The sequence below is a fragment of the Nelusetta ayraudi genome, unplaced genomic scaffold (genome assembly GCF_046127955.1).
Source record: "Nelusetta ayraudi isolate G7.1 ecotype Tasmania unplaced genomic scaffold, CSIRO-AGI_Nayr_v1 ptg000006l, whole genome shotgun sequence".
Classification (NCBI taxonomy): domain Eukaryota; kingdom Metazoa; phylum Chordata; class Actinopteri; order Tetraodontiformes; family Monacanthidae; genus Nelusetta; species Nelusetta ayraudi.
In genome coordinates, this window is record NW_027466056.1 from 1,467,180 (window position 1) to 1,489,515 (window position 22,336).

Consider the following 22,336-nt stretch of genomic DNA (forward strand, 5'->3'; position numbering starts at 1 on the left):
GTGGATCTGCTCTTTTGATTAACGAGTCCAGAGAGAGTGAAAAGAAAGAGTGAGAGATGGGAAAACATGTCAGAGAGAGAGAGAGAGGGAGGAGGAGAGAGAGAGAGAGAGAGGGAGGAGGAGAGAGATAGAGAGAGAGAGAGAGGAGGAGGAGGCGGAGGAGGGGGAGGAGGAGGCAGAGAGTTGGTGAATAAATGAGAAAGCAGCGCTGGCGCAGCGTCTGTGTGTCGGTGCCAGGCGGAGGAAAGAAGGGATCCAGGAACCACATGCAGCTCACCGGGGCTTAACCAGCTGCCTCCTCCGGCCAGGAGCCGAGCCCCGCGCTGGATGACGCTCACACCTGATGCGTCCGCACACCAGTGAGCAGCTGGAGTGGCCTGCAGCCCAGGATTTATCCTCCAAGCCTGGAAAGTGTGGGAGATACCAGCAGTGGGACAAGCGCGTGCCTTTCTTTCTTTCTTTCTTTCTTTCTTTCTTTCTTTCTTTTTTCTACTTCAACCGTGTTTGGGTTGAAGACCTGAAGAAAACTCCTCCTCCTCTTCCTCCTCTTCCTCCTCCTCCTCAGCTGCAGCCTTCACGATGCTTCTAGGCATCAACAGTTTGGACTGCGAGTGAGATCCGGAGTTTTTTGTTTTGCCGTGCCGTGCCGTGCGGTGGATGTGTGCACGGCAGAATGAGCGTTCCCATGTTGAAGATTGGCGCGGTGCTCAGCACCATGGCGATGGTCACCAACTGGATGTCTCAGACTCTGCCGTCACTGGTCGGACTCAATGGAACCTTCATCTCCTCGGAGGGCACACATGAGCGCATCGTCAGCGTATGTATTCTGTGGGCGCGCGGGGGTGGGATAACAGAAGAAAAAAGGGGAATTTTCTTTTTGGCTGTCAGAGTAGGTTATTATTATCATCATCGTCCTAAAAATCCTCACGATCATTATCATTATTATTGTTGTTTGTACACCATACAAATAACTATAGTAATAAAAATGCTACTTTGATCGATTGTATTGTTAGCATCTTATTTAGGTGCTAGGATTACATGTTATGCACAACAGCTATGGGCTTGCAAATAAGATCAAAGCCCGTCATTTTGCTGATTTCTATTTCTCCAGGAGTGTAAGGGGAATTCCTCTGATCAACAGGATGCTCTTTTGATAAACCTCATCTATTATAAGGTTTCACAAAAAAAACAAAAAAAACCTTTAATTAGTTTTTTTTGGGGGGGGCCCATATCACTGTTTATTACGTCCATCCGATTAAATAAAATCTCCAGTGTGTTTGTTTGTAGAATTTGAAGTTCTTTGAACAGCGACAAGAAAAACAACAACATTTACTTTCAAACCGGGAGTCAGTTTTGGTTTCTACAGTGTCGGCATCACTGTGAAGCAATAGCTGTGTGTTCATCATCAGTGCACTTCAAAAAAATCAGATTTAAAGAGGGAAGTGGCAATAATAAATAAGCAGCAAGGGTATATAAATAAATACATAACTGAATAATCCCCTTTGCTGATATGAGTCATAATGAGAATATATAGTATAGGCAGTACACACACACACACACACACACACACACACACACACTTGCACGTGCATGTGCACAGGCGAGCAGGTAATAGGATTTCTCTGGCTCTCTGAATTACGGTTCTATTTGTCCCAGGGAGGAGGGCTGAGGACGGGGGCGGCAGTCCACAGCACTCTGCCCTGGGTCGACCCCAGGAGCCGCTGGCGTGCTTTATGTTGGCCCGCTGCACACCACACGCAGGTCCCCTCGCCACTGCGCTCGCTGACAATTTATGTTCTTGGTGTATTTGTGCGAACTCGGGGCTCTGCACGGTTTGAGCTTGTGGCTCAGAATGCACTTCACAGCTGCCGTGTGCTCGCTCGGCACTTTGCTAGTTCAGCAAAGCGCCGTCTCATGCAAGGCGACGCCCACGCACAACATGACAGGCTCCGACGCACAAAACGCCCATGCGCTTTGTGCAAAAGGTTCCGAGAAGAAGTGGAGGTGTAGAGGCGGTGAGCAGAAGGCCCGGTGTTGGACACTCTGGCCTCTGTCGTGTTATCCTCCCTCAGTCCAGAGTCATCAGTCAACCCCACTAACGGGCTCCTCAAGTGAAATCACACTGGAAGTTTTCTAGGGTTAAAGAAAAAAAGAAAGTAAAATAAAAGTCATAATTTTCCCGAATTTTAAATATGTATTCACATTAAATCTGTTCATAATGATGATGATGATTATAATGAATATTATGACGGTTGCTGGAGCCACAATATGTATTTTCTTTCTGATTTACTGCCGTTATTATTATTCAATGCGTTAATTATGGACAAAAATCATTGTTGGTTTGCATTTTGTCCTGGAGGATTTGCTCTCAGGGCCACGCCCCCTCGGCGCCATAGGCAGGTACTGAAGCACCTGCACCCTATCAGTGTGATTAATGGGGCCGGCAGCTGTTTTAAATGGAAGCAGCCAGACAGCTTCAGATTAGTCAGAGCCTTTGTTGTGGATTATGGATTTCTGGATTTGTTTGGATTATTTTTTGCCGATGTCGTGGAAGCAAGCGGTGCCGCGGTGTTCACTGTCGCCGTAAGACTCTTGCACTTTTTCTTTCTTTCTTTTTTTTTTTTACGTCGGAAATGAACAAACGTAGCATTGGATCGCCGTGTCCTCCAGAGTGCTTTTGTGCAGCCACGCTTGAGTGCATCTAGCTTGAACAATTTCACCGAGAGCAAAGCCCGATATGTTGTTAGAGGAATATCATGATTTTCATGGTGGTGATAATTGTTATTGTTAGAAGTACACCAGCAGTCAACAGTTTGGACTCACCCTATGAATTGAATGTCTTTTCTTTCACTCTCATGACTGTTGACGTTGCACTTTCTCACTGAAGGCATCAAAACTACATATGAACACACATGGAATTATGTAAGAAACAATAAAAGTGTAAAATAACGCAAACACATTTTATTTTGAAATTCTTCAAAATAGCCACCTTTCATAAAAAGCATGTTTGGAGTTATTAAACGTTCTTCTTTGCTGTATAATGACACATATCTCGCTCATATGTTTGATGTCTTCAGTGTCTCTCTGCAGTGGAGAAAGTTGTAAAGATAAAAAATAAAAAATAAATAAAAAAATTGCACGAGAAGGTGCGTGCAAACCTTTGACTGGCAGTGCAGCGGTAGTAGTAGTGAACTTCTTGTGGCATATGAAACCATCCCACAGCAACGCTGTTGCGTGTAATACCGTGAACACTCCGACGCTTGAGTGAGCAGCTGCTGTGTTTGAACGCAGTGGTTGAAAGCCCACCACCTCTATCTGCTCCCTGCTGTTATCCAACAGGGACGTGGCTCTGTTGGCTCTCTCTGTTTGCACTGATCACTATCGGCTCAGCTGCCTCGCTGGATTTTTGATCATTCTTTACTGTGTAAAACGCGCCTGTAGGCGCCCACGTTACCCCCCCAGGGGTGTAATTACATCAAGCGGATCGCGACCGGGATCCGATCCCATGACTTTGCCCCATGTCCAGCTTGACTTCCCTGGTAATGGAAGTTCAAGGTCACCTCACCAAACACAGCTGATTGATTGTGCGCTCTGCTCCTACGTCTCTTGCTTCCCCCGTCTTTACTCACATTGGTTTGTAGGGCAGCTCATGGGTGCTATAGAGCTGCAACAGGCTGCTAGTGTCAGCTGCAGCGCAGTGGTGCCTCAGCATCAGTCTGAAATGTTTCCATGAGTAGGTCAAAGGTTGTGGGTTTGAGCCCAGACCTGCAAACCTTTTGCTGCGTCTCAATTCAGGGTCTGCATCCTTGAAGGATGCATTTTGAAAGGAAGTTGCGTCACAGCACTGCGCGAAGGCTCCTCCCAATTCCCAAAAGTCCTTAGGACGCTCCAAATGCGTACTTGGAATGCGTCCTCGTTTTAGCCGATTTCCAAGGCTGCACCGCTACTATCCTTCACGTCCGTCTGTATCCCAGGATGCTTTGCATGCTGCTGCAAAGCATCCTGAGATCCTGGGAAGTCGGCTGAAATTAGCGCCATCTACTGGCAAAGACACTTTGTATGAATTTAAGTACTGAAGTTTCACATAAAGTATCCAGTTTTTAACGTAGGATTTTATTTATTTGATCATCCAACGCCATCGTCAGATGGCGAACCAATGGTTAGCTTGATGCTATAAAAACGTCATTTCCGGGGGTTGGCCAGCAGGAGGGACCGGCGGTGACGCAACCAGGAAATACGCTGAAGGCTAGACCGTCCCGGGTGGTTACTGGGGAGGCGGGGTTTGGTCCGTCCTTCTAGGCCGGGTCCTTGGGAGGACGCTTCCTTCAGACGGAGGACGCTCGTTTCGAAGGATGCAGACCCTGAATTGAGACACAGCCCGGGTGTGTGAAGTTTGCATTTTCTCTCTTTGTTAGCGTGTGCTCCTCCTGGCTGGCTCCTCCCACTGCAGAGACACGCTCATGGTGTAAAGCGGGAGCTCTGAATTGGCAGTAGGTGTGATTGCAAATGGTTTTTGTCTCTCTGTGTGGCCCTGCGACAAACTGCCAACTTGTCCAGGGTTTAACTCGGAGGACAAATGCCAAAGGAAGGCTGGGCTGGATGGCAGGACTCCACCTGAGTCATGTGAGTCCATGACCATGAGTGGAGGCTTTCAAGGACACGATTTCTGAACTGTGAGTATTGAACTCGCGCTGAAATTTCAACTGGAGCAACGATCCAAGCAACAATCCAGTTGCACAGAAACAACAGAAAACATTTTGGGGTTTTGGGGATAATGCACACACAATTTGGAACAACGTTTATTGACAGGCTTCCAATACAAACACACATATACATGTAAATACACATACACACTACCAGTCATTGTTTTTCCTTTCATTTTATGACCATTTTCATTGTAGATTTTCACTCAAGGCATCCAACACATATGGAACATGTAGGAAACAAAAAAGTGTGAAATAATTCAAACCACTTTTATATTTATAATGTTATTTCTTCTGACCTGCCAGGCACTGCAGATGGAAAGTAGCCTTTGTTTATTTACATTTACGTGTTCATTAATATGCACTCTTCCTTTTAAATAATAATAATAATAAAAAAAACACCACTTTTTTTTTCTTTTGCCACATTAATCCAAAATATCTTGCTCATACATTCGATGTCTTCAGTGTGCATCTACAGTGTAGAAAACAGGAAAGATAAAGAAGAAACAGGTGTGTCCAAACTTTTGACTGCTAGTGTACATATACACAAACATATACATACTGATATATATTTTATTTTTTTTGGCGGGTGGGGGGCAAAGTCCTCTTGCCATCAGAAGTGACTTAATGTTATTACGCTGGAAACTTTCCTTGTTGGTCAGTATTGAAATGATCATCAGTGACTGATTTCAATGGTGCAGATTAGTTGCAGGTCTTCTGCTCCACCGCATCCCAAACACGCTGCACAGGGTTGACGCCTGGTGACTGGGGGAGGCCGCTGGAACACGGTGAACTCAATGTCATGTCTCGGTTCAAGCTCATTGGTACCAAGCAAACCAAAGTGTTGGAGCAGATGCACCGCACTCCATCGACTTCAGCGCGTTGTGCGATCAGAGATGTTATTGTGCGAGCTTTTGTCGTAGCAGGACTGACTGTTGCGTCTCCGTCAGTCCCAAGCAGTCTGGCGCTTTTTCTTCTGAAGTGCCACTCGCTGGATATTTTCTCCTTTTCAGGCCATTCTCTGACAGCCCTGCGTGAAAATCCCAGTAGATCAGTGGTGTCTGAAATATTTAGACCAGCCCATCTGGTTCAGCCCAGCTGGTCGATAAGCGTGCCTTTGTTAAAAGTCTCCAGCGTTGCCTTATTCCTCTGTTCTGTTGCTCGCTTTAAAATTCAGCAGGTCATGCTGGCCACTTTGTCATATGATTGACTGAGAAGATGTTTGTCTTACCCTGGCGGCCTGCACAGCACTGAAATATACACCAATCATTCATTCATTCATTCATTCATCTTCTATACCCGCTTATTCCTATTCAGGGTCACGGGGGTCTGCTGGAGCCCCTCCCAGCTGTCTTAGGGTGAAGGCAGGGGACACCCTGGACAAGTCGCCAGTTCATCGCAGGGCCACATAGAGACAAACAACCATTCACACTCACAAGCACACCTACGGACAATTTAGAGTTATCAATTGACCTCACATGCATGTTTCTGGAGTGTGGGAGGAAGCCGGAGAACCCGGAGAGAACCCACGCAGACACAGGGAGAACATGCAGACTCCACACAGGAAAGTCCCAGGCCCGGAATCGAACCCACAACCTTCTTGCTGTGAGGCGGCAGCGCCCATACACCAATCAGTACATATTAACATGATGATGATGATTTTATTTATTGTCCCCGAGAGGAAATTCTTTATCACAGCACACCGCACAGTTTGACCAACATGCATAAGGCATCATTACAAATGCACACTTTAGACAAGACAAGGCATATTATCACAGACACGGGGCATAGTGCAGTTCATCTCCTGTCCCTCCGGGGGTCTGCTGTTCAGAGCCGCTGTGGTTGAGGCGATTAGGCTCCTGGCTAGGCGGTCGCTCCTGCAGCACATAGTCCTGTGTCTGCAACACAACATGCATCTTTAGCATAACTGCATTTTTTAAATTGATGGAGCCACACAAACACAAAATGTTCTACAATACACTAAGACAATGTTCTGGGGATTCACTTGCTTTGTTTTTTTGTGCAGTGTCATGTGTGGACGATTTCTGACCTGAAATCTGAAAGGAAGGGTTCAATGTTCTGCCTAGTTTTGCCTTTTAGCAGAAAAAAGAAACTGACTCTGTTAAATTTCTTTGTCATACAAGGAAAATATTTGAATTCATGAGTGAAGCACTGTATACCAACATGAGAAAGGACCGTTGACCGAGACTAAGTTTCTGTTGATGGTTGACAGGGATTAACAGGTCGTCCGACACACAAAATAAAATGCAGAGGATAGAAGAGTAGAAGCCCTGGCGCGGCTCGTTCCAACAGCAAAATCGTTTTTCTGCAGACTTTCTGCCACTCGGGAACCCGGCGACTCTTTGCCAAAAAGAACAGCAGCGCTGGCTTTGGATGGAGAGATGGTGGAATCTCTCCAGTACTGCTGCCAGCTTTCCTGGCCACAGACATGGAGGAGATGTCACAGCTGATTTCAGCCGAAGACATGAAATATCACATTTAGTCACAGATATCTGCGCCGGATGCAGTGGGGCTTTCTATCTTTCCTGCAAGCGCAGTGATGACTGGAGATGATTTGACGAGGGAATTAAAGCGGGCGGTTTTGGAGGGAAACCGTAGTTTGTGACGACAGACTGACCTGGACGGTGCACCAGGAGTCTGCAGAGATCTTGTTTTGCTTTAAAGACACCAAAGCAGCGGCGGCGTTTTTGTGACTCATTGGACGCGTTTGAGAAACACGTCACAAAAAAAAACCCCGACTCAAAGTGGAAATAAATAATGAAATGTGTACTTCAGGGATGAAACATTACTTTGGAAAGATATTTTGGCTGTGAAAAACTCAAAGCTTGATTTAGTGCCCGACGCACTTCACTTCAGTTGCAGCTTCATCGCCCAGGCATCAAAAACTTGCTCCGTTGCCGGCAATGCGTGTCCATATGCTCAGCGCTGAACATATCATCTCGACACATTAAACTGTGCGTGTACTATAATTGATTTTTCAGCCGGCTGAAAAAAGGCTTCTTTTTAAACAACAATAGAGAAACGGTAATATTCAAGTCGAGTCAGAGTTTATTTTTAGAGCATCTTTAACTCGACCTCAGACAAACAAGGTGCTGCACAGTTCAAAAATAAAAAGGCCTCCGCCATGCAGCTGCTGTTGTGTCATTACCTGAGTTTTAAAGGTGCTAAATCAGGGGTGTCACATGTGTAGTTCACAGGCAACATAGAGAAAAATCTATTCCTATTATTCCTATTATAATCTTTTCTATCATTATATGTATGTATGTAATATGAATTATGGATGGAAAAAGGGGTGGGGCAAATAAGCTAACTTCATCGCATTCTTTTTCGAATATACATTTTTTTTTTCTCAGCATTTAATGGTATGTTGTTTTTTAATTGGCTGCTGTGACCGCTGGCGGTCCTGTCCCTTTGCCTCCAGGTGCTCATGCGCCCTGGCTACTTGGCCAAGGGGATGATATCCCTTTGGCTGAAGGGTTAGTGCGGATGACTGTTACCCCGGAGTCTGGGGTTCGAAGCCCGCCTGGCCCCTCTGCGCCTTGCCACGCTTCTATTCAAAATAAATGTTTCAATCAATCAATCACTCAATCAATCAATTCCCCAGCTGGCCACACCGGTAAAATCACGGTATGATAAAAACTTCAAAATAACAACAACAACCACCTCAGGTTGTTTTCCTTGTTTTGCTGGTGGTGTTCTTGGAGCGCTCTGCACTCTGCTGCCACTTGTCTGGCAGATGGGAGACGCAATAGAGTGGGCAGAAAGACAGCATCGCTTTAACATAATCAATACACACCAATGCAACAATAAACAAGAATAAATACGGCCGTTGAACAACAGAGTAGTGAAACAGTCGAGCGAGGAATAGTTCACACATTTGTATATACATTCTAAAAAAAATTGTAAAAATATTTCTTTTTTCTTTTCTTTTTTTCTTCATTAGTCAAACGTAGTAAAGACCTCCTGAGGACACTTACATCTACAGGCTACTATGCCTTGTATTAGTTCCTGTCTCCACTTGGCAGTAGAATCTAAAATGCATTATAGAAGCTAATGGAGGATAATAAGAGGCCCTGACAGGAGGGAAGAACACAATCCCAGGAAGCTGCAGGTATAACGTCATGTGTCCAAAGCACAAATCTCAACAGGAGCAGAGAACCTGCACAGTCACAGCACTGAGTGGTGAAAGAAGCTACTGCATACACACACACACACACACACACACACACACATTTATACACTCAAATTCAGCTTATTAAACTTCCAAACAAGCCAAACTGCTGACCCGCTGCCCACGCTTTGCCACAACAAGGCAGCAATACACGATGCTACATAGTGATGATGGAAAAGTAAAACAAAACAACAACAAAAAAGTCCTCCTTCTTGATGTGTTATCTACTTTGATCATCGCTTGACATCTTCCACAAAAAAGGCGGTCCCATTGTATCCTCGTTTGCTGAGAGGAGAGTCGGTGGCCCTGGAGGCTTCCTGAGGACGAGGAGAGAGAGGGAGGGGGGCCGTGTTTGTCGACAGTCAGCAGGGAAATTATTATCTCAACTGTACATCCAAGGCAGGCCTATTATGGTATTGTAGTGAAAAACACCAACGACCAAGGAAACAGACAGAAAGGTATTTTAAAGGTACTTCTCTTGACACTGAAGTGATTCTGATCCACTGGGGTTCCTGATAACCTTGATAGTCCTCAAAATGGCAGAAACAAGATTCTGCACAGGTTTGTATTGAAAACGGGTACAAATGGTGAGGGTTTTGTGCCCGCTACTGCTCTCTGCTGTCGACGTTGATGCTTGTGTTCTATCAGAACAGTCGGGCCATCGAGTCAGCGCCGGTCAGTCTGCTGGTGGTCTATATTTATGTCAAAATAATAAAAAAAATCCGAGTGTAAAATCCGAGCCGCAGAGTGTCTGAATTCACAGCCTGGGACTGTGTGTGTTTTTTAAATGCCATATTAACCTCCACTTTGACTGTGCCCATCTCCCTCCCCCAACAAGCCACCCAGTGTTCCTTCATTAACCGCCGCTGTGTCTGTGTGCAGGGTTTATACCCGGGCTCGGAGGAGGGCTGGCAGGTGTACAGCACGGCGTCCGACCCCGACGGCAGGTGCGTCTGCACGGTGGTCGCCCCCGCACGGAACCTCTGCAAGCGAGACCCTCGAAGTCGTCAGCTGCGCTTGCTGACTGAACAGGTGCGTGTGTGCGTGCGTGTGCGTGTGTGTGTGTGTGTGTGTGTGTGTGTGTGTGTTTGTCTGCTGCCTTGTGAGTGCATCCCCTGCGCGCTCAGTGGTCAGCATTGTGATGCAGCGGTGGTGAAGAGGCAGCGTGCCGGAATCAAATATTCACTGAACTGTCTCTTTGTTTTGACACATGCAGAAGCATAGACGCACACACACACACACACACACACACACACACACTAACACACACCCAGGTTGCACTGACAGATGCACACCTGATACATCAGTAGCTGCATCCCCTGAAGACTGCAAGTCAATCACATGCCGAAGGAATCAAATCCCTATGAAGTTCTCAGCGGAAGAATGCAGCTCCCTGTATAATGCATGTTTGTAAGCAGTCGGTTCAAGTGTTTGTGTGTGTATTTTGTATGGCTGTGTGTGTGTTATACATTGTGAGTTACATGCATCTGGCAGGGGACATAAATGTGATGTATGACAGATGGAAGATGATGATTTCTTCTACATCATCGAGCTGCCAAACATTTCCCATAACACACACACACGCACACACACACACACGCACACACGCACACACACACGCACACACACACACAAGAGGACATGTGAGAGACATGCAAGAGAAATTCTCACACTTTCTTTTAGAAGTTGCTGTTGCATCCTGCTCTCTGTTCGCCTGCACAGACAGTGAGAGAAATGGAAGAAAGAGGAGTTTGATCGCGAGCGGCGTCTTGGCTGTGTTCCTGTTGGAAGGTCTCTGTATTCATGAATGTTAAACAGCTCGGCGTTAGTCTTGAAATGACACCGAGATGCCACTGAGAAGTGTGTGTGTGTGTGTGTGTGTGTGTGTGTGTGTGTGTGTGTGTGTGTGTGTGTGCGCGTGTGTGCGCGTGGTTGTGCGCGCCGTTGGTTTTCCCAAACATATGTGGGAGGGTGTTTGCACAGAGTGAGTTTATTTGTTTGTGTATCGCTTGTGCATATCTGGGTCATTTGTATAATGCAATTTCCCCCCTTCTTACTCATTTTTCCTTTCAGCATCAAAAGACGTTTGAAGTGTCTGCGATCAGATCAGGACGGTTAACGAGGAGAAGCGTAGGCGACTCGCTCCCTTTTAAGCAGATGTGAGAAACTGCGGTGGCTTTCCGAGCCGAGGCAGTCTGAATAATCAAGGGTCAACCTGCAGCTGCAGTTTGTTTCTATTACTGTGCAATCCATCGCTGCCGTTGTAGTTTGTAGTTGTTGTTTTTTGTTTTGTTTTTTTTCAAATAATTTTGTATCTTTATTGTTCATTCAGTTTGCAGTTCATTCCTGAGCCTCTTCAACGCTTTGCAGCTTGGCATCCCTGCAGATGTGCAACTGTGTTCCGACTGACTGAAAACTTTTAAAGGCTCTGGCTCGTATTTTTCTCCATGAATTTGTGATTTTTTTTTTTTTTTGGGGGGGGGAGTTGACATCTTCCACTCATGTCAGCTAAAAATGCTGTCTGCTCCTAAGACAGACAGCAGAAAATGCATATCTCAGCAGGTATCCATGTTTGTACCATGTTTTTAACAGCCCATGGTGTCATGTAAACAGGGCGAACGAAATCATGAACATGTATGTTGTTTTGTTTTTTTGTCATTACATGATGTCACTGAAATAAATTGCCGTCGTGTTCCTCTTCATGAAAACTAAGCCACTGTGGGGAATTTGTCAGGCTGCAGCAGTGAAGTGAGGATGTTGAAGTGAATCCTCGTTGACACCGACTTGATTTTATAAAAGCAGGTCTATTGCAAAGAAGTCAGGTATCAAACAGGCGCCTGAGGAGGTTGTGTGGTCCGGATGCGCACAAGCTCTCAACAATCTCTCCCAGAATAGTTGGAACATCACCTTCTTATACACACAGGTCTCATCATCATGCACATTTCCATATAAGGAGGACAAAGAGTGAAACAGGAGACGATGGGATGGGATGGGATGGGATGGGAAAGCTACTGGCCAGAGTTGACCTTAATGAATGTGTGTTGTCTAGACACTCCTCCTAGGCAGTGGAGATGAAACTATCCAGGGGAAGCAGCCCGATGCACAACGAGAGGCCTGTAGGAGTGGGGCCAAAGCTTCAGACACCGCACCACATTTCTATAGCGGCCCAGAGTACAGACGTTGCCGTTTGTGTATGTTGTCATGTTGACTCTTGACATTGGCGCTGGTGTAGGACGGATGTGAGATCAAGTGGAACGTCAGAAAACAGTGCCGAGCGCAACGAGGCTGCTGATGAGAGCAAAGTGTCTCCAAAGTGATGCTGAAGTTGTTTGCTTTCTGCTGAGAGGGCGGCTTGGCCCGCACCCCTCCACTCTTCCAGTCTAGTGCGCTACTTGACAACTAGCAGCAGTCAAAAAGTTTGGACGCACCCGTTTCTTCTTCATCTTGACTTCTTTCTACACTGTAGATGCACACCGAAGACGTCAACTATATGAGCAAGATACGTGGATTAAAGTGGCAGAAGAACATTTTTTTTGTTAAATTCCTAAATATGTTATGCTATATATATTTTATATGAAGGGTGGCTATTCTAGACCATCTAAAATATAACACATGTTTGAGTTATTCCCCACTTATTTTTTTTGTTTAATCCATATTCCATATGTGTTCATTCATAGTGTTGATGTCTTGAGTGACAATCTACAATGTCAATGGTCATGAAAACCATTCAGCCCGAGCCTGCAGTGTAGAGGCTCTATGAATGTTAAAAACTGGGCCTTTGAACATATTGAACCCGTTTATGAGCAAAGCCAAAGTCACTGCCACCACCTTCAGCTTTCAGTTTCCTCACTTTCTCCAAGCTGCTGTCACCAACTGATCACTAACTGTTGCATCATCTGTATTTTGTTGGTTTATAATCAGCAGATTTGATCTATTGCATCTGTATCTGTACGTATATTCAAAGATTCTTCGTCTGTGAATATCAGAGGGACAAACAATCGTAATTGCGAAACTAATTACCCTATAAGAATAAATAATAACCCTCCATGCGGAGCCCAAGGGAGCCGAGACAATCTCTTTGCCTCGTGAGGTAATAAATACATTCTATTTTTTTATTTTTTCATCATTCGGTAGCAAACATGTAATTATCTTTCCTATCAGGCCGGCAGCAGGAACTCCAGTTATCAGTGTGTCCCTAAAAATTCTTCAAACTTACCCAGAAAAGTAACAGATTTGGATTAGCAGCTTGCTCAGTTCAAAACAGTCACGCAGACAGCAGGTGTGCACGAACAGAAAACAGGTGGCAGCAATCAGAACTTCCGCCAAAATCAATCATGGCCAATCATTCCTGGCAATGCAGCAGGGATATATCAATATTATAGCGTGTGTGTGTGTGCGCGCGCGTGTGTGTGTGTGTGTGTGTGTGTGTGTGTGTGTGTGTGTGTGTTTTTTATCAGGTCCAGAATGTGAGCCAGTCCATGGAGGTGGTGGACCTGCGAACAGCCAGAGACCTGCAGTATTTCCGGGACTCTGAGCCGCTGCTCAGAGGAGTGGACGGACGCTTACACACTTACGACTCCAACCCCCGCACTCTGACAGCCAAGAGCCTGCAGGTACACACACACACACACACACACACACACACACACACACACACACACAGAAGCATACGTACACATATGCAGACTGGCAGACATACGTGGTTTTAAAAGCTGCTGGCGAAGGAAAGGCACAACCTTTGGTGTGAAAACATTGATTTCACGCATGCCAAACTGAAGACACGCGAGCGAGCGTGCGAGAGAGCAAGAGAGAGAGAGAGCAAGAGAGAGAGAGAGAGAGAGAGCAAGAGAGAGAGAGAGAGAGAGAGAGAGAGAGTCTTCCGCAGAAGGGGGCAAAATCTGTCTCGAAGCCGTCAGTTTGGTGCCCTCCTGCACAGCTATGAACAGAAAATGGCAGCAAAAACTGCAGCATTGGAGAGAGAAAGAGGAGCCTGGAAGCAACGGTCGGTTTAACATCGGCGAGCAAATACAAAAATAACCGCGATGCACAGAAAAAAGCCGAGGGAGCTCATGTGTGACCGTCCGTCAGTCTTCGCCTTTCTCTTTTGAGGGGAGCGGTGCGAGCGTGTTTGGGCGGGTAGGTATTGCTTATTATTGAGAGAAAATGTGTTTCATCAGTGAAATTAGGAAGGCTAATCTCATCGGGCACGGTGCGGCGCCAGGCGCGTGTGCCGGCAAAGGGCCAGCGAGGAGATTATTTGAGGAGAGGAGAGGAGAGCGAGGGAGGAAGCCTGCGTACAGCAGGAAGGAGGGGGGGGGGTATAACAACAACCTGCAGTGAAAGCAGCTGTGACACCGCTGCTTGTCTGTCTGTCTGTAACATACATGGCTAGGATGGCTGATAATGCAGGCAGACAAAGATCGTACGCCCTCAAAACATTCACCAACAAACCTTTGAGTCGTCGTTAAGAGTGGACCACATTTGAAAAAAAAACCCCAAAAACCCCAAATCTTTGAAAGGTCAAGTGTGTTAGAATGTGGCTTCATTTTATATAATACACTTATTAATACCAATAATAATAATAATAATAATATCAATACCAATAAAAGTATATACTTGCAGTACAATAAAAAGTATTTCAACAGTTCTTATACGTGCATGAGAACATGCAAGCGTGTTGTTCCCAGTTAGTTGCTATCTTGCACTGTCATATTTCTAAGGAAGCCCGGTGGGGACAAATCAGCTGCCTCGTATGTAGGGTGGACGCTCACATCTTCAAATAAACCTGATGAAGAAGGTGGACGAGGTATTCAGGTTTGTGCTCGCAGGCCACCACCGTAGTTCACTGGCAAGCTCAGGAGGGGGAGGGCGAGGACAATCTTAGGTCGGGTGGTCCTGTGGCTGTTTTTCACAAAGACCGACTATGCAACGTGATTAACACATTTATTAGACCACAGGTCAGAAAAACCAAACTGAAGACAAATGTTTTTGGAATCTTGCAGACTTTTTTTTTGTCTTCTGTTCAGGAATGCAAGTTGATAACTACAATTTGACATCCAAACCAAGAAATAAAATTGTGCTGCAATTGTGTATCTGTTTTTTGCAAAACAGTATATTTGAAAATGAATTTAAAAAAAAAAGTAATAATTCTATTTTAGCATTCGTCTCATTTCGGTTGAAGACCTGCTACAGACTCTGGAAGGTTGTGGGTTCGAACCCTGGGCTTGGGGCCTTTCTGTGCTCTCCCAGTCTGTGGGTTCTCACCAGGTACTCCGGCTTCCTCCCACAATACAAAAACATTCACATGACAGCTCCAAATTGCTCATAGTGTGAGTATGAACGGTTGTGAGTCTTTCTGTTTGGCTCTGCCGTAAAACTGCCGCCTTGTCCTGCCTTGGCCCCAGGACTGCTGGGAGAGGCTCCAGCAGTCCCCCCGCGACCCCAAATGTTAGGGCATTTTTCAATTTGAAGGTTAAAGTCCCACTGATTGTCACGTCCCAAAGGATGAGAAATTTGTCCTCGGCATTTAACCCGTCCCCTGAGGTAGCGAAGAACAGCTGCTGCGCTCAGAAATTCGTGATCTAAGCGCCCAGGAGAGCCAAGCAGGAGGCAATGTACCATCTTTATTGTCTGCCAGTGTGTGTGTGTGTGTGTGTGTGTGTGTCCCAGTCTTTACTGTTTCCAAGAGACCGTTTGAATCTTGCCACTCTCACTTGTGCTCGAGCGTTTCTTGTCTTCTGACTCCACTGCTGTGTTTTTGGATTCTCCAAGGACGTCGACTCTGTTTTGTACCTCTGCCTGAGAAACGCAACCTTCCAGATGCCAACGGCTGGGCTGGCCGCGCATTTCACACCATGGCAGCATCAGTGGAGTCCTGCTCAGTGCTACCTAAATTAATACACGGCACAGTACCACGACTGAAGCATGACTTTGTCCGGTAAACTGTGTAACGTCGCCATTTCGTGTAAGACACCAACAAGACGACAACGACACATACTACTCAACTACTACACTATGAAAAGTAAACAGATAATTAGTTTTTGAGAAATTGCAACTGAGCATGTTGATGCAGCTGCTGCTCTATTGCGCCGCGTTACTTACATCATAAATTGCAGAATTGAGATTCAGCGACTAAATCTTCTATCGTGGTTTCACGCTTGTTCATAGGTCTCCTGGTTGGGTTGAGTCTTTCAGGCTCTCAGTGCTTATCCAATCAAAGGAGACCTTCTAGCTGGTCTTGGGTCGCAGACTCCAGATCTGATTGGCTATCGCATCTGACTGTGGTCCGTTCACTGACACTGCACTGGATCCTGCTGTGTTCTGATTCTGAAGGCCTCAGGCAGATTTCCTAGAGCCCGACAACACAAGCCAGCTGAAATAGGATTGGCTAAAAACTCCAGCATAATATAAACACTAGCAGCAGCACAACCGAGTGGATATAATATGACATGAACGGAACAGAAATGTTGCAGGAATAATTGCAGGGATAATTGTGTTTACATAATTACAAAAAAAAAAAAAAAAACTCTTAACATGGCGCAACACTGGCAGACGCTGACTTTGGACTGATGAAATTCCATTTTGCCAATATTTCCTACCTGCGCCTGAACCCCCATCAGTCCTGGGAGGCTTGAATAGACCAAAACCGGCAAACTGAAAGGGTGTGAATGCACCCTGCACCATGATGTAAGCCATAATAGGAAATATGATGTTGTCTATTTCATTGACCATTGAGTAAACCGTATTGTATATCCATGCCTCTTTTGTTTAAACAGTGATCAATGCTGCTGTTTTTACAGCTTGTAGTATTTTTTTTGGAATTTGTGCATGCAAACCCATTAACAGAAAATACTAAATGAGGCAACTCAAGGCTCTCATCCAGAACATAGAATATTTTCATGGCAGTTCAACCTAAGCAGTGTGCTCTGTGTGTGTGTGTGTCCATTATGAGGGCTTATGGGACATGTGGCCACTGTCGTTAGTATGACATGTGCAGATTTATTCCATGCATGAGAGGAGGACATGCAGTCACAGTCATTCAATTCTCAATGCACACAGCAATTAGTCTGACGTGTCTCTTCACCAACATGTCGCATATAAATATTGCACATGTCAAAAAAAAATGGCATTTTTGCGCATATTTCCATCAAATATTATGCTATTGTTTTTTATTTCAGACGTAAAATAAAATAGATGCTGACTTTACTGAATTGAACTAAAATGAGCTAAAATCTATTGAGGTGTGAGGCGTCTCCCATCTTCAAAAGAACGAGGTGTCAAATGAACACACAACGTTCACTTACAGACACACACACACCTTAAATCCAGCACTCGCTCAGAGTGTGCGAGTCCCTCTGCCTTTCATCTGGTGGCAGTGGAGGAGCTTTTTGGCCTGTTTTTAAGTTTTCATGCACCCAGTTTGTGTGTGTGTGGTGTGTGCTGATGCGAATGGTCTTCTCTCTCCTTGGGGAGGGGGGGGGTGTTTGCAGTCACAAGCAGTTGCCTGTAAACTGTGAGGCAGAAATGGTGAATATGCAATGTGCCGCTACAGTGAGAGTTTATCAATAACTAAACAGTATTTCCGAGCCACATGGGGACGGAAACCATAGTGATGAGTGCAGGGAGGTCAAATAAATAGATTCAGACCAACAGTTAGAGAAGAGAGATTGCGTACTTGAGTTAATTGATCCAGAGAAGGGGACTGGCTGAGGGGATTAACCAGAGCGAGGTGAATGGAAGGCAAAATTGGAACGGAGAAAATGAGAGCAGGTTATCAGGGCGTCTTTGGTTCGGGCTGTAAAATGAAATGTTGTTGCATATCAACTCGTTTGATTGGTTTTTAGGTCCAAAAGAAATCACTATTGATTGATCTACAAAGGACTGGAGCAAGGATTTGCACATACAAGTACACACAGTCAACCTTTGGCCGGTGAAAAGCAACGTTTAAGATGTTCTGGGGGAGGAAAAGCTTTTCCCTTTGTCCTTGATACATCATTTAATCCCCCTCGTCCGCTCGCATCAAATCAACACATGTTCCAGGAAACCCGAGGTAGGGAAGACTTTCACAGTAGCTGCCTTTCTATTACGCCTAGAATTGCGTAAAACCTAAATATGGCAATAAAAAAGCTGGTGATGGAAAACAGCTCACCTTGGAAAAACCTCTCAAATATGGCTAATAGGTTTTTGATGCTCTCATCAGGTGGTTTTTCACACGCATCCATATCGAGGAATGTCGCTAAAGTGTCATGGAAACACTTTTTTCGCACTGACACTTCAGCGGACGTGATGTACGTGGTCACGTGACCAGTTCACGGACCAGTGAAAATGGCGCGTTATGATTGGACCAGAGAGGAAATGAAATATTTTTTTAATTTTTTTTACAAGTAATCAATGAGAAAAATCTAACAAGCATTCTTGACAAACGTAAACAAACAAAAGCAAACGTAATTGTCCTAAAATCGTGCAGGATGAGATTTGACGAGAATGACGTCCTATGCGCTTCGCACCATTCAATGCAAACACCTGCAAATCGCAATTGTACTTTGTGGCAATTTTTAGAAATATTGCTTTTATTTTGTGACAAAACTGTGATGGAAAGGCAGCTGGTGAGCACCAGGGCCAAGGAAACAGACAGCGGTAAATTCTTCATCCCACTGCCGTCCGTGCCTGCCTCAGTGCTGCCTCACACAGTAAAATCTGCACAAAACATTGACTCAACCTCGAGATGACGGCACAAAAGGCCACATATGCCTCTCGTCCCACTCAGGGTCAAATATCTGCCGTGAGAACATAACGTGGTCTTTTTGATTTTTGGATTGGAAATGGACTTCCGCAAACACGGAAAGCTTGTCCACCCATTTTCTGCAGTTTATTCTCGTCCTTCTGCCAGCAAAGTAGCCCACGTGTACTCTCCTCCAGTCACATCTTGCTTCTCCTCCGCTGGGATTGCAAGGCGTTCCCACACCAGATGGAATATATGTCGTCCCTTCAGCGTTTCCCGGGGACATTTCCCATATTGGCTCTCCACACCCTCTCCCCTGCATTTTAATTCCTCTCTAAAGATACGCCGCCGAGAAATGTTTCAGAAAGCCGCATATTCCACCAGGTTGGTTTCTGTTAGTTTCCTTGAAAAATACATGCCGCCCCCTTACCCCCCCCCCCCCCACCCCCCGCCCCCGCCCCCATTGATTTGAAACTGCCAGTCTGTCAGTGTTTGCAAATCTTTGAGGCATCGATTAATCAGTGGCAGGGTAGCAGTGGTGTGTTCAACCTGTTTTTGTATTCTCCCACAATCAAGAAAATGACTGTCTGATAGATCACTAGGCTTTGTGACATGAAAAAAACCAATATTTTCAGAAATTTCTATGATTTAATGCAAATGCTTCCACCAATCATCCATAATTTGTAACGCTGTTATTTGGACTAGACATCACTTGTTGTTCTCTGACTGAACCAAACAGCACTTTTGAATGTGAAAAACAAAGAAAGACATTTGTGCAAGAGAAAGAAGGAGCACAGATGGTTCATCTATTGTCTGCACATTGTTGATCTTTTAGGTCATTGGTGTCAACAGCTACCCCCCGCCCCCGCCCCCCCTTTTTTCCATCAACGGCCAGTCTGATCGACATAACTACAGTCCAATATCATCAAGATGACGTATTAGTTATTAATCACATTAATTCATTATATTAGTAATTATATTACGTTAATAATTCAGTGATATATGGAGTTGTCACGCATCACATTAGGTTGATTACTGAACATTCAATGGTTTCAGTGATCTCGGAAGAAGAAAACATCTCCTTCGATTTTGTGTGCAACTCCGTCTTCACAAGTTTCCTCCACGCATGAACGCTTCTGAAAGATAACAGGCTGGAGGGAGGAGGAGGGAGGAGGAATCCTAATTGACTGATAGAAATGCACCAATCCACTCTTGGGTTCGCTTCAAGAAAGACAAATCCAGGAATCCATCGGGAGGAGGAAACTCTCCACTTCCAGACAGAGACCTTGGTGCCCTTCGATAGGTTCAGAATTCCCCTAAAGAGAAGAAAAAAAAAATCCACCTTTTGAAGAAAAAATGATTTTTAAGAGCAGAGTTTAAAACTCATCTCCATCAGTGCTTGATAACTACGAGTTATGGTAGCTAACAGTATGTGGAATGTGGAACTAAAACATGGAATGGATTGAGCATAGACCTTCCACAATGTTCTAGCACGAGTCGGCTGAAGAAACACGACGAGCTCACAGTGTTTACACAGTGTAAGGAAGAACAACTCTGAACCACAGTGTCTGATGAGCACAACTAGGAGACTTTTACTACTCAAGGCATCGTGGAACATGTACTGCATACTATTCATTGTGTATTACTACGTGTTATGTTATAATGTATGTTATGTATGACGTATTGTGTGTTTATTTATTATCTATTGATGATTGTTACATGGTTAGTACAGCTCACCAGAATACCAGAATACTCATCATCACCATTAAAATAATGAAGTCATTCATACATACAGTATATCCTTAATAAACCCACCTAAACATTTCCCCCTCCAAACTCCAACGTGTCGACCTCAGGAACTCAAGGGCCAGATGTCTCAGCTGCGACCCCTCCTGTCCGTGGTGGCGCAGTACAGATTGGACCTGCAGACCTTGGCCTCCCTCCGTCAGGAGCTCCTCAACCTGTCAATGCTCCTGACCTCCATTCAGGATGAGATTGGAGCGTACGACTATGAGGAGCTGCAGCAGAGGGTCTTGCTGCTGGAGACCAGGCTACACAGCTGCATGAACAAACTTGGTACGAATGGTTTGAATAAGTTCTCTCCAGCGTCACTAGTTTTGAGCGACACTTGTAGTTTTACAGCGTGTGATGTCATTGGCAATGTAGCACAACGAGCTCATGCACGTTGTTCAGAATGTTGTTACACATCATTAATTGCCATGCTTGCTGCACAGCACCACCTACACAAACAGTGAATTAGAGCATCAAACACTGCTAAAGAGAACTAAACTCTGCAACAAAGACGTTCGCAATAGTGTACACAACTGACTTGGGTGCTTGGTGGACGACAACGTGCTCAGCACCTGGACAATATTGAACACGTTCTGCCCATTCTTGATGCCACCGCCCTTCTCACTGCAACTGTGGCCGAGTTGCATAACTCAATGATCTGCTTCATCCCTGGAACGAACTGCGGTGTTGTTGTTTTTTATTTTTATTTTTCTCCGGCACTTCGACTTATAGCAGTATATATATGTATATATATATATATATATATATATTTATTTTTTTCCCAGCATTTTGTCTTTATATTTTGTTTTAGTTCAATTTTTATGTTTCACATTTTCTAGCAACCAACTGTTTCATCATGTTGTCAATACGTCAGCAAACCATTGTTTTTTTTCAGGGTGATGTAGTCGCAGTCAATGCAGTAGTTGACCGGCTTAGCTGGAGGCACATAAACGGTCTGAGATATTATCAGTGTGGTTTTTCAACTGGCTTTTTGTGTAGCAGAAATGCCACTATTGTAAACGCTGAGTGGGATGAGACTCTGAGTTGACCACGAAATTGCAGAGAATGTTTTCTCTATTCTGAAAGATAAACACTGTGAGTTTTGGGTGAATGCAGAAAAAGAAAGCCATTGAAGACTGAAACCATGCTCAAAGCTAAAAACAATTTTCTGTGTCAGAAAAGCTTTTTTCTTTTTCGCCAACGCCGACTCTTTCTGCTCGCACCTCTGTCACTTCTGAATTATATCTTGTGGCGACGAACCAGCTTTCCCTCAGCTCACGCCTGGCAAAAAGACATTTCGTTTGAACAGATTTCATCAAATGTTGGTAAATTGATTTTTGGCTGGTGGCAGGCGATGGGCGCTTAATAAACGAGCCACCCATGTAACCTTGACAACCCACATTAATCACCCCCCACCCCCCCCAAAAGCAGAGATGATAAAGACGGCAGAGCTGCATCTCCGCTGCTTCTGATCAGCAGTTTTTTAAAAAAATCCTTTTAATTTGAAATGTTACTGTTTATAACACACAAATACTTTGTCAACAGGTTGTGGCCGTTTGACAGCAGTTAGTAACCCGATCACCGTGAGAGCCTCGGGGTCTCGCTTCGGCTCCTGGATGACTGACGCTATGATTCCCAGCTCTGACAGCAGGGTAGGTGGACTGCGGCCGCGTGACTCCGTCTCTGTCAAAAAGATGCCCCCCCCCCCTTTTTTTTGTTTTCAATTCTTCATCACTCACCTCCACCCTTCCTCCCCCCAAACCCCTGTGTACAGTTTGCCCTAACAAACCTTCCAACAATTTCCTACACACACACACACACACACACCGTCCAATACACGTCCCCGGTTCAGGCGTTCAGCCTGTTGTCAAGGCGACTGTCTCGGGTTGCCAGGTGTGATTTATATCGCCATGGTGACCCTTGCCTGTA

The 22,336-nt window shown here is 45.1% G+C and overlaps 1 protein-coding gene across 1 annotated transcript in view; it reads left to right on the forward strand.

Moving 5' to 3' along the window:
- Positions 1-185: 185 nt before the first annotated feature.
- The window catches only part of LOC142880150 (noelin-2-like), a 29,352-nt gene continuing 7,201 nt past the window's right edge, over positions 186-22,336 (forward strand). Inside the window, exons 1-5 of the mRNA XM_076013858.1 lie at positions 186-817; positions 9,778-9,927; positions 13,353-13,508; positions 20,473-20,692; positions 21,953-22,059. Of these exons, the coding sequence (XP_075869973.1) occupies positions 674-817; positions 9,778-9,927; positions 13,353-13,508; positions 20,473-20,692; positions 21,953-22,059 (777 nt within the window). The 5' untranslated portion in view covers positions 186-673. The remainder of the gene's footprint in view (positions 818-9,777; positions 9,928-13,352; positions 13,509-20,472; positions 20,693-21,952; positions 22,060-22,336) is intronic.